General features: G+C 45.0%; 1 protein-coding gene across 1 annotated transcript in view; it reads right to left on the bottom strand.

The window, feature by feature from the left end:
- sspo (SCO-spondin) overlaps window positions 1-12,968 on the bottom strand; it is a gene marked incomplete at both ends in the record, with an annotated part of 77,845 nt that overhangs the window by 61,305 nt on the left and 3,572 nt on the right. Inside the window, 22 exons of the mRNA XM_079234466.1 lie at window positions 332-541; window positions 646-732; window positions 1,120-1,276; window positions 1,417-1,526; window positions 1,917-2,044; window positions 2,358-2,560; window positions 2,965-3,099; window positions 3,207-3,463; window positions 3,545-3,639; window positions 5,915-6,119; window positions 8,163-8,415; window positions 8,531-8,696; window positions 8,780-8,998; window positions 9,087-9,259; window positions 9,460-9,610; window positions 9,746-9,887; window positions 9,988-10,240; window positions 10,330-10,486; window positions 11,106-11,231; window positions 11,390-11,475; window positions 11,595-11,753; window positions 12,830-12,932. Of these exons, the coding sequence (XP_079090592.1) occupies window positions 332-541; window positions 646-732; window positions 1,120-1,276; window positions 1,417-1,526; window positions 1,917-2,044; window positions 2,358-2,560; window positions 2,965-3,099; window positions 3,207-3,463; window positions 3,545-3,639; window positions 5,915-6,119; window positions 8,163-8,415; window positions 8,531-8,696; window positions 8,780-8,998; window positions 9,087-9,259; window positions 9,460-9,610; window positions 9,746-9,887; window positions 9,988-10,240; window positions 10,330-10,486; window positions 11,106-11,231; window positions 11,390-11,475; window positions 11,595-11,753; window positions 12,830-12,932 (3,575 nt within the window). The remainder of the gene's footprint in view (window positions 1-331; window positions 542-645; window positions 733-1,119; window positions 1,277-1,416; window positions 1,527-1,916; window positions 2,045-2,357; window positions 2,561-2,964; window positions 3,100-3,206; window positions 3,464-3,544; window positions 3,640-5,914; window positions 6,120-8,162; window positions 8,416-8,530; window positions 8,697-8,779; window positions 8,999-9,086; window positions 9,260-9,459; window positions 9,611-9,745; window positions 9,888-9,987; window positions 10,241-10,329; window positions 10,487-11,105; window positions 11,232-11,389; window positions 11,476-11,594; window positions 11,754-12,829; window positions 12,933-12,968) is intronic.

Here is a 12,968-nt window from a genome sequence, read left to right as displayed (position 1 = left end):
TTGCTTTCCGTTAGCAAAGACTGTAAAAAAACACACATCTGGCACACTGTTAATGTGTTGTCGGATGATGAGTTAAACTTTGGTCAATATGCCTGGGTGAAGCCTATCTGAACGCATCTCCACATCCAGCCAACATTATGCTTTGGGGTACGTGCCTTCACGTACCCACGTACCTCCATTTGAGAACCACTGCATTAGAGGATGGCAAGCAAACTAAGCCATCCTCAGAGCCACTCCTTTATTATATATGTCGTTGTTCACCGATAAAGGCTTGATGTTAATCCCTTATGAATCAGTGCTGGTTGATGAACTAAAGAGATTTTGGACTCACCTTGGGGTGCCAGTACAGCGGAACTGGTCCGGGAAGCAGGTGGACGGGCAGATCTCATCCGAACCGTCGCCACAGTCGTCCTCGTTGTCACACACCCACTGGGAGGGGATGCAGCGGCCCCCAGCACAGGTGTACTCTGATTCCAGACAGGGAGGGGGTGCAGGTGGGCAAGCCACACCTTCACACCGCCACACACCATCCTCACAGGAACTGGACACGCAAAAGGCAAAGAAAAACCCCTCTAACATACATTTTTGATTATCATTAGGATAAAAGAGTGGAATATACTTCCGTGAGCTTTTAGATGTACTGACCAGTTCTGGCAGTGTTGAGTGATGGTAGTTCCAGGTGGAAACATGGAGCCCTCCCACTCACATGGACACCGAATGGGAACTACACATCTGTCCCCTGTAGAGCAGAAAACATACAAGTTTGTCTTGAGGGTGGCTAGGACAGCATGAAATGTCTGTAAATCCTGAAAATCTGGCCTGTTAGTGAGTGGTACTGGAGAAAATATCAGCGAGTCACCGAAATTCCCCCAATGAGATGAATATACATATTGACTATTTTAGCAGACACCTTGGTATGGCCCAAGGGTTTGTCAAAGGGAACTTGTGACCTGACTAAGGAGCTGAGAGAGAGATCAGCTGCTCACTGAAACATGACTCCACATCAATCTGATCATTGCTTGCTTTGTTATTAGAAAGAGTAATCAAAGAGAATCTGACTAACTATGATAAACACAAATGTGTCTCGTAAGTAGATAAACATGTTCCTCCAAAGCGCACACATTACCGTGTCGGACGGTGCCAGCAGGGCAGAAGCAGCCCTCCACACAGGAGAGAGCGCCGCACTGCGAGTGTGGACTCTGCTGAACGCTGGGACACGAGGGAGAGCAAGCGGGACCACAGGGCTCATACACCAGCCCGTTCTCACACTGCATAGCTGCAGGGCAGGAGGGAAACAGAGAGAATTTAAAATAATAGACCAGGTCAGAAAACAAAGGCTATACAGTAAGACAGGAGTGAAGGTGCATGTGCAGAAGACTTGAGCGTGTGAGTGTGAACTGTGTGTCTTTGACATACGACAGAGCTCTTGGGACCTCCAGCGGATGTAGACGCCTCTGCGGTTACACTCTTCAGCGTAGGCAGCAATGGCTGTACAGAGACACTCACAGTCCCCACCTGAGTCACAGCTGGAACACACACACAAAGCAATAAAATAAATAACAGCTTGAATATGGTATCCTTTCTATTCAAGAGCACTCTGTACAGTTTCTTTTTTTACCAAGTGGTAATGTTTTCTGCTACTCTTTGTGTACCAGCACACTTACGAAGAAGCAGTTGCGGTTGTCCATCAGTCTTACTTATCATATACATGTTTATACCCATATATGGAAACCCATTTTGGCAATGTCCTGGAAGTTATGAATAATATCTGTAAAATCAGTGCAAAGGCCAAGAAATGCATGGAAAGAAATACGGATTTCTTTCCATGCATCCAGGCATTTTAATGCATAGGTATTGTCCATAGTAGATTACATATTCTAAAAGATCATTTCAAGATGATCAACGCTGCCACTCACCCACAAGCATCGAAGACACACCAGTCATAATACTGCTGGAAGGGCACCTCGGGGTGGCACTGAGAGAAGAGCTCCTGAGTCAGGACAGCACACCTTTTCCGGGCCCAGGTCACCCTGTAGGCGTTAATCTGAGCAAGACAAAGAGGGAGAAGTTAACTCTGCTTTTACATGTGTGTGTATGGGAGAGACGGGATCTACAACAATGTCCAAATCAATTAGATTAGATCCGCCTTTACCGTCTACCTTAATTGGGATTTGTCTTGGGCATTGGAGAGAACACAGGTAACATAGCAGCGCTAAACGTATTGCGCATTCACCCCAATAGTAAGTAAGTCTAGTGTACTGCTTCTGCAAGTGTGTGTGTGTGTGTGTGTGTGTGTGTGTGTGTGTGTGTGTGTGTGTGTGTGTGTGTGTGTGTGTGTGTGTGTGTATTGAACTCACAGCACAAGGGTCTCGGAGGTCCTGGTCTGCCACGTCGGGGCAGGAGGGGCTGACCTTCCAGGAGTTACCAAACAGCTCGGATGTCGACTCCACGATGCCCTGTCGCGTGGTGAAATCGTTCTCGGTGTCCCCGTCAAAGTTACCACACAGGCCCCCAACCCGACCCCGCAGGTGGGCCGCCAGACGCACGTACACGCGCATACCTGGGGACAACAAGTGGAATGGCAACTGCATGACCACTGATTTATTCATTGAGCTGCATCTACAGCTTCAGACATAGGCAATGCTTGAAGAACCGTTTGCCTCGACACTACATTTCTGCAATAACAGTGGATGAAGATCAGATTGAAAATGCTAACATCTATAAAGAATTATAGAGAGAGATTATTTAAAGAAATATTTCCCCCACAAAATGACCATTTGTATGTCAATGACTCAACCCGTGTTACCTTGATTCTTGAAGAAAACTTAGTTTCCCTCTCGTGCATCCACAGTATTCACAAAGTCTGGGTACTATGGGGTGAGTGATTTATATACTATGGTAATAGCATTTTGGGGAAGAAGTATTCCTTTAAAGATGCAGAAGTTTGATGTGTGTGTGTCCTACCTCCATCCCATAGCAGAGTGACCCCTAGTCGGGAGGAAAGGGAGACAAACAGGCCGACTCTTTCCAAAGTCAGACCACTGCCACTGTAGGACTTTGGTAGAGTAACTGGCATCCCATTTACTGTCACGGCTTTACCTAAAAAAGAGAGAGACGAGACAAGCTTACCTCAAGCAACCATTTCCTAAAGCGTGTGCTGTGGTGCCTACCCTATCATCAGCCTCTTATGACATCATCCCTCCTACCTCTCAGCAGATGTATGACGGTATTTCCCAGGCTGAGGGTCACCGACTTGGTGCAGGTGACCCCGGTGCTTCCGCATGGCACGTTCTCTGCAATCACACTGAACAAACCGCTGGTCTCCCTCGCCAGCACGTACTGGCAGTCGCCCAGGAAAGAGTAACAGCGGCCGTCGAAGGTCACATAGTGCGGGTCACCTGTCGCCACGCACACCCCGGTGCAGACGGACTTGCCGCAGTGCCAGCGGCGCTCCTGGCACACGCTGCAGGAAGAAATGATGCATAGTTTAGAATAGATGATTTCATGGGAGGATGGGATGCAATGAGCCAACTGCATACGTTACCATGTGTTACAGTCTTTGGTGATGGTGTCGTTGCTGTAGTAAAGTCGACCGTTATGGTGACAGGGGCACTCCTCTGGCAGCACACAGCGGTTACCCTGATGGAAACCGGAAAACACATAACTTCTACTTCATCAAAGTAATGAAACATATTACATTTGATCACTTTTGGATCAAACCAGGCAATGTAAACCTCAAAACAGTACTCTGTTTACTTTTTTTATGGGAAGTCAGCCCCTTTGTAGGCACCAACCTTTTGATTAGTAACTGTAATTCAATAGCATACTTTTTCTCAGCAACTGCAACTGATTACAAATACATTTATTTTACAAGGAATTACGTAACTGATACATTTCTAGCCCAGCGCTATCGGAAGGACAAAAATCCCAAATACACCTACACTTATTCCCCCCTATTATTAATATTAACATGCTACCACCAATAATTAGGCTTTTAACAAAGGATTAAATGGTCATGAAATGTGAAAGACGTTGCTTGTAAATACAATCAACGCAGAGAATTAAACTAGCTAACGCTGACTGTCACGTTAGTGTTTAGCGCCTCAGTCTAAACATCTTTTACCGTTAGCTCATGAATATTTTTCACACCCACAACTTGGTTCAGTCTCACTGCTTTCAACCTCATGTCCAGCTGCATAAACAGCTGTATTCAGTGAAAACGCACAAACAAATGAATTTCAACTTAACTTACCCGTCTCACGTCTAAATGTCAAACAGACAAAGTTAGCTAACGTTGGCTAGGTAGACAGTGAACATAGTGGAGCATTTAGCAGCTAGCATTAAGTTGTGGAGACCTTGTTGTCTTGTTGTGGAGACTGAGTTATATGGAAAGTAAATACTGAATTGACATTGTAGCCAGGTGGAAAGAACACCACCTAAAATGGATGCTGTCTGCTGTGAAAAAGGCATCTCCATTTCAAAAACATATATATACACTCACCTAAAGGATTATTAGGAACACCAAACTAATACTGTGTTTGACCCCCTTTCGCCTTCAGAACTGCCTTAATTCTACGTGGCATTAATTCAACAAGGTACTGAAAGCATTCTTTAGAAATGTTGGCCCATATTGATAGGATAGCATCTTGCAGTTGATGGAGATTTGTGGGATGCACATCCAGGGCACGAAGCTCCCGTTCCACCACATCCCAAAGATGCTCTATTGGGTTGAGATCTGGTGACTGTGGGGGCCATTTTAGCACAGTGAACTCATTGTCATGTTCAATAAAACCAATTAGAAATGATTCGAGCTTTGTGACATGGTGCATTATCCTGCTGGAAGTAGCCATCAGAGGATGGGTACATGGTGGCCATAAAGGGATGGACATGGTCAGAAACAATGCTCAGGTGGGCCGTGGCATTTAAACGATGCCCAATTGGCACTAAGGGGCCTAAAGTGTGCCAAGAAAACATCCCCCACACCACTACACCTCCACCACCAGCCTGCACAGTGGTAACAAGGCATGATGGATCCATGTTCTCATTCTGTTTACGCCAAATTCTGACTCTACCATCTGAATGTCTCAACAGAAATTGAGACTCATCAGACCAGGGAACATTTTTCCAGTCTTCAACTGTCCAATTTTGGTAAGCTCTTGCAAATTGTAGCCTCTTTTTCCTATTTGTAGTGGAGATGAGTGGTACCCGGTGGGGTCTTCTGCTGTTGTAGCCCATCCGCCTCAAGGTTGTGCGTGTTGTGGCTTCACAAATGCTTTGCTGCATACCTTGGTTGTAACGAGTGGTTATTTCAGTCAAAGTTGCTCTTCTATTAGCTTGAATCAGTCGGCCCATTCTCCTCTGACCTCTAGCATCAACAAGGCATTTTCGCCCACAGGACTGCCGCATACTGGATGTTTTTCCCTTTTCACACCATTCTTTGTAAACCCTAGAAATGGTTGTGCGTGAAAATCCCAGTAACTTGTAGATTGCAGATTGTGAAATACTCAGACCGGCCCGTCTGGCACCAACAACCATAACCCACAACCTTAAACTACCTTTCTTTCCCATTCTGACATTCAGTTTGGAGTTCAGGAGATTGCCTTGACCAGGACCACACCCCTAAATGCATTGAAGCAACTGCTATGTGATTGGTTGATTAGATAATTGCATTAATGAGAAATTGAACAGGTGTTCTTAATAATCCTTTAGGTGAGTGTATATCAGTGGTGGGCCGTCAGGGCCTGCTAAGCCTTCTCTGCTGGCCGAAACAGAATCACAAAGTTATAGCTATTTTATAATTTAATTATGTAATTTTTTATAAAAAACAGAAAATAGAAAATGCACGGCTCGCCACTGATAGATATATACATTCTATGTCCACTCAGAATACCAATTGTATTTAGTGTTCACCCACTAGTAGCACGGTTCCCTGGGGACAGACGCAGCCCGACAGCGGCTCTCTGCAGCTCGGCACACTGGACCCCTGCTGTTGGCCAGGGGGGTCCAGGCTGGAGCAGGTGAGCAGGCAGGAACGTGGAGAGTAGACCAGGCTGCCCGGACACTGGTTTACCTCCTCACAGCGGTCCTGAGTGCAGTTAAACTGCCCTCGCTCACACACACTGTGGAGGGAGAGGACAGAGAGAGGAGAATCAGAACTGACAATGGCTGAAAGGAAGTTCAAAATACTCAAAGTAGTCAAAGGTGAGAGACAAATAATTATTTGAGCCCTTTTGAATTGTGCCATAATGTTTAATGTACATCAAGAGATTTGCATTTTGGTCTGTAAGATGTAAAAGACTACACTACCCAAAAGTAGTTTAAGCGATATTTCTCCCTGAAGCATTCAATTCCCCGGCTGATAAAAAGAGTCGCTGTATCTTGGAATGCGGCCGACAATTTAATTCAATTCAGTTTATTTTGTATAGCCCAAAATCACAAATTACAAATTACTAGAGATTGAGAGAAGTAGAGTAATTTTCTCATAGACTTCTATAAAATCTGACTTATTTTTGCAACTGGAAGAGGTCAGGAGAGAGAATGCACGTTTTAAGACGCCTCCGCATTGGCTTCACTATGCAGAAGCGGAGGATGCCGCCAGGATTAAAACACATCAGGTACATACAGTATGTGCGTGATATAGCTAAGTTAGCCATGTTGGTGACATACATTGTTCGAAACAAGAGCTCACTGAGCCGTTTCACACAAAACTAAATAATATTATGACAAATCTATGACAAACAGCAATTTTCTTGACTGAAAATTATCTTTTAAATAGACAAACATCATATGTGTAATTCATGGCAGATTCTAAAAGAGATACAAAATAATCTAAATAAATAAAATCCCATGCGGGAAGCCGGAAGCTGCGTGCCTTTGCCTGTTAATAATGATTTAATGTCTGTAATTAATGACTTTGTTTTGGCAAAAATCCAGTTTCTATTGATTATATGCAGTGAATACAGGACATAGCATGGAATAACGGCAGTCAAGAGGTGTCAAGTTGGCCCAGCACGCCTTTCAGAACAATACTGAATCTCTGCTTCCTTAAGAGTTTTGAGGCAGCATCATCAGATATCAGGTCAGTGGTGCACATCTTCGCCATTTCAACACCATGAAAAGGAGACACTAGGCGACGATCAGTGGCATTCTAGTCATTAAGAGATGACTCTATGACCGATAGCGTGATGATCACTGTGGTTGTGTAGTGAAGAGACATGATGAAATCAACCTATCCTGTATCAGGGAGCAGGAACATAGAGCGATTTCATCAGAGCTCTTGCACCACCAGGGACTCACTGTGGGATGGCGTCTCATACACCTATACGGCAGTTTCAGTCATTCAAACACACATCATAGGGATTTATTGAAGTGAAAGTTCAGCTTCAGGCAAATAAGTGTAGACTTTTTATGTGATTATAGCAGATTTATCTAGAAAAACACCTAGATTCTTATTTTAACAGGGTAATCAAATCCAACCCCCGACCTTCCATATTGTCCTCAAAGACAAACATAGACAGCTTTGTTAATGCTTAGCAGACTTTACTAGATCTTCAATAAAACTGTCCATATCAGAGATTTAAGACTTTATTAGGACTTGATCTAAGTAGATCTAGTCACCTCATGGGATCAAAGCTCATTTTAAAGTAGGCTACCTGAACCATACTCATTAAAACTGTGCCAATATTATATTGTTTCTGCAGCTCCATGAACAATGGAGAACACATGCTGACACCTCTGATTCTTTATCGCAGTATACCACATGATAAAAGCAATATGCCGATAGACATAAAAGAGAAACGTCTGTTTTTATGACTCGCTGTAAAAATGTAATCTATACAATTGGGTCAGTATCATCGACCATGATGTTTCCTTCTGACAGGTTTATCAGCCAGTAAGAGTCTCTGCCAGCAAGAGTCAAAGAAGGTTCTGTGAAATGAGCCGATCTAAGTACCAACAACAAAACAATTGGTTTGGTTATACGTGTGTGGCCTTGTAATTTTTGTACCAAGTAAGTCGGATGATATTTCAACATTTATTTTAAACCTAATGCATGCAGTGTTGAAAAGAGAAACCCAATAAGAGGTTGAGTATTTTAGCCAGGGCTTGCTGTGATTTGAGCCACATGAGTGACACCCCAGCCACAGGTCGCTCGCTACACATACCAGGTGTTGCAGTTGTTCTGAATCACGGCCCCAGACTGGTACGTCTTGTCTCCCTGCACACAGGGGCACATTGTGACAGGCACACACTGGCCCTGGTGGTCCTGCGCTAGCCCCAGTGGGCACTGGCACCCCGGCACACACATCCTGAGACCCGTCCCACCGCCAGAGGCATCGCAGCTCCTTGAGTCGGAACAGGAGCCGCCGCAGGCCCGACCACATTCCTGGTGCACCTGACCCCCCGAACACTGGACCGCTGGGGAGACGGGGAGAGGAGGAAAGATTTTTTGATTACTATGGACATTTCTACAAACTAACCAGTAATGAACATCCTGAAAGAAAACCATGAAACCAATGGCCTCCCCGCGTACCGCAGAAAGTGCGATTGCGCCAGTGGATGGCGACGCCCTCTTGGGCGCAGTGTCGGGCGTAGGCAGTGAGGATGGTGCAGTGACAGGCCCTTTGAGGAGCACATCCGCAAACCTCCGATAGACAGAGATGGAAAAAGGGCTCCCTCTCCACCACGTCGTGACACGCCTGCAAAGTCAGACAGACGGGATTGCATGTGTGAATAAACTATCACCCTTGAGATGGTAGGAGATTTAACGTGCCAACCACACCTGAAAGACGGGGCTGTGTATGATGGAGCACACTGTCTCGGCGTACTGCCTCCTCTGGGCGTACGTGGCGCAGGGGTCCGGTGGAGCCCCTCTAGGTAGAGTACAGTGCTCTGTCCTGAATTTGCTTGCGAACAACGACACGCTGTTCTCCACGTCTCCTTCCGGGGTGGTGAAGTCGTCGTGCTGGTTCCAGGTCAGCGTTCCACAAAGGCCGCGCACCTTGAATCCAGCATTAAAGAATACATTCATTATATAACCAAAAGTGTCTGCAGTCAACATTTGGGTTGGGATAGGTTGTGAAGGTCACCTTATTTGCAAAGCCAGGCTGCAGGGTGATGAGGGCCAAAGGTCCATCTAGGTGCCAGAGCAGCTGGGCTCCAAAAGCCTGGATGAGGAGAAATGAGGAGGAAGCTCTTCTCACAACCAGGTCCCCCGTCACCACAGGCAACGGCTCCCTCAGGCCATTCAGGGTCACTGCACCTGGAGGGAACAACAACTGCAAGCCATCAGGAGGCAGCGAACACAGTCAAAAATACAGCATTCTTACAAAGGCCTAGCCAGAGACTTCCATTAAATTTAATTAAATGAACTATTTAAATTTAAGGTTCAAGCCTGCACGTGTTGAATTCGAAAATACTGCCAAGCATAAGTCGTCCGCTTGCAGCTTATAACTAACTCACCGGTGTCTGTGATGGTGACTGTGGTGCGGAGTGCTGTGACTGACATCTCCCTCAGACAACCCAGGCCTCCTCCACCTCCTCCTCCTCCACCTCCTCCCGCTGTACACTCCCCGCACCGCACGCTCACCACCAGCTTCCTGTCAACAAAGTCCTAAACGCACACAGAACGTAAGCTCTAAGAAGAAGTGGCTGCCACACACACACACACACACACACACACACACACAAATCTCATAGTCTCAAAGTGTGTGTAGCCGTGTGCGTGGTCGCATGTCATGCATCTCACCTCCACAGCAGTGTAGGAACAGTCTCCTCCCTGTAGTGAGTACCTCTTTTTGTCAAAGGTGGTCACCTGTAGCGCCCCCATCAGGCTGCACTGGGCTGCACACTTCTCCCCAGTACACTGCCACTGGCCTGCTGTGCACACACTGGGAGGATTACGGGTAAAAGCAAAAAGTAAACAGGAGAATGGATAGTCAGAAAGAGAGGAAGAGACACATATATTTACGGTTTAAATATTCCGCTAACCAGGTGTTGCATCTCTGCTGGATCCTGTCCCCTGACTGGTAGGTGCGTCTGCGATGGAAGCAGGGACAGTCGTCTCTTGTCAGGCAGAGCCCCTGGTGGAGGTAGAGGCCCGGCGGACACTCGCAGCCGCCCACACACTCCTCCCTGCAGTGGCCCATGGCTGCAGCAGGCCCGGGGGGCTGAGGGGACGTGCAGCTGGGGGGACAGGAGGACACACAGTCTGAGAACACCTGACCTCTGGGACAGACGCGGCCTGGGAGGACAGAGAAAAGGAGTCGCGAAACAGAGTTAAAGGACCGCGCCGGTGCTTTTGGTATGTTACGAACTGTTCTATTTAATTACCACACAGGGTGTCTGTCCTCCACACCATGCTGACATGTTGCTGGGCACACTCTTGGGCGTAGCTGGCCAGGGTGTCGCACACCGCTGAATCCCTGTCCTTGGGCGGCAGGCTACAGTACAGGTAGAGACAGGTGTCCATGTACGCAGCCGGGTCCGTCTGAAAGACACAAAGACACAACATTGTCACATGTGGGTTGTTCAACAGTGCAACCTGTGTCAAATAGGGTGCAGAAAATTACTCATATTTACTAAATACTTAAACTGGTTTTGCAAACATGCATTTATGCACTTTCATGTGTCATCATATACTGTAAATAACAAGTGTACCAATAAATGGTTGCAAGTAAAGCCAGAGAGAGGTAGTCTATAAAGACATAGCTATATCCTAATTGATAGATTATTAACCAGAATTCTATTATACCTTTTCATTTCAGAGTTCCAAAGAGAAAGAAAGACTTCAAGGCAATGCTCATGCTAAGCTAATTATGTAACTGACACTCTCCATGTCGTCATAACAGTCAGATCATCTTAAAAACCAATGGCTCGCGCCAATCCCACCCATTTCTTGGAACTGCTCTATAACTGACGCCTGGTAAATCATTTGCCTACATGAGCGTTTCGATTTATAGATCATCACAGGCTTGGCTTTCAAAGAAAATTTGACTGAAATTAGACTTTCAATAACCCAAAAGATTACCACGGGGTGGAAGAACAAAGAGTTAGCCAACGCTGGTCATGTCAGGTGAGTGTGTGTCTAGGTATCAGGTTTGTCTGACCCGGAGGTGGCAGTGTGTGAAGGGGTCTTCCAGCAGCCGGTGACACACTGACTCCGCCTGTCCGCGTAGGGCAGGGTCTCCTGAGACGTCACAGCTGTGGCCGAGCTCGGCCGCGTCGCTGCAGTCCTGAGGGAGACACTCAATTAGAGAGGGTGCTTCTCAGGAAAGTACTTTTATTTTGAACACAGTAGAAATGTCACGTATGTTTAGAGAGCACAAAAGTCTCAAATGTATAATGTTGCAAGAAAAAGTGAAATACTCATTCAATGCATTCAGTGCAGTACTTCATTGTGCTGGTCGGGGACCTTCCACGAGTTGCCGAAGCTGGCGGCAAACTGAGACACAGCTCCGCCCATTGTGGTGAAGTCATCTGCAAATAGACGCGTTAATATTCAAATGTAAAAGAGTTAGCTCAGTCGAATCAAGAGGAACGTGTGTACTGTTTGTATGTTTAGGTGTGTGTGTTTGCATTCGTCACACTTTCCGCACCGTCAGCGTTGTTGTCGTAGACTCCACAGAGCCCCCTGGTGGCGGCCAGGTGGTCGGCGGTCACCGTCAGGTAGACGGTGTTGGTCAGGTCGAACTTCAGTCTCACGCCCAGGCCGCTCTCCACAAACACAAAGTCCCCCAGCCAATGAACACTCACTCCTGTAAGAAGTTAAATGTGAATATTTACAGCATTCCCATCTTTGTACGGCCGGTGAATATTTCTAGTGAAAGTGAAGGAAGCCATCTCCCAATATGTACATTTATCATCCTGTTACTTAGTTAATGGACAAGAACTCAAAGAAGAAATTGCAAAAATGCAGCTAATTATTGCAAATACACATTATCGGAAAGTACTGTACTTAAGTACAATTGTGAGGTACTTTTACTTTACTTGAGTAATCCTTGAGTGTCTACATTTATATGATAACTTGTGTTATTTTACAGCTTCAGAATATTCATACAAATTATTATTGGCATATAAATGATGATATGTTATTACAGATTAAACTATGCAGCAGTAAACAAATAAGTTAAAACAAGCTCCCCCTTTACCAGCTGTGACATTGAAGTGATGTTAATGCATCAATAATTCTAATACAATCATATAATAGAAAGAATGATTCTGAAATGGGCCATTCTGCATAATGAGTAATTCTGCTATATTCATGATTCAAGTCACTTTATTGTCATGAATGATGTATGACAAAATTAGATTAGATAACTTCAGTTAATTTAAGACTTTAAGAGAATTTAAGAATTTAAGAGAATTTCTACACTGTGCTATTACTACTTTGACTTCAATAAACTTCTTCCACCACTGCAAATACATAAACACCCAACAATGTATGTAAAATTTAAACAAACAAGGATTTAAGTTGAATATAAAAACATACTGTATTTTTTACATTTACTTAAAATATATTGATATGATATTTACAAGACGTTTTGTACTGAAGGCACACAGCCACCTTCCAATAAGATGTGTTGCATAAAAAAATGTTTTACATAAATTGACTAAATGATGCATTAAGACACCACATTTAAATATCAATTTACAACACCAAAAATGTAAAAAATATTACATTTTTTATTTAGATACACCTGGTTCAGTGCAGGTCCGAATATAACATGATGAGCACGAGGGGGATCTTATCTTATTTGAACCTCGCCTCATGTTAACAATATCAAACTAGAAAAGGAACAAAGGGAGAGCTTCACTAACTTAAATACTTCACCATTTTGGAAGAGTGGTTGTCCATTTGGAACCAGGAGGTTGTTCAGCGTTACGTTCTTGTGGTGAATTGAAACCAAATCAAGACCCAGCATCATCCTCAAAGCCTGAAAGCAAACGACCGCAGACGCATGAGAAAGAAC

The sequence above is a fragment of the Taurulus bubalis genome, assembly GCF_910589615.1.
Source record: "Taurulus bubalis genome assembly, chromosome: 18".
Lineage (NCBI taxonomy): Eukaryota > Metazoa > Chordata > Actinopteri > Perciformes > Cottidae > Taurulus > Taurulus bubalis.
Note: the sequence above shows the minus strand (reverse complement) of the source record. Positions and strands in the feature narration are given on the sequence as shown.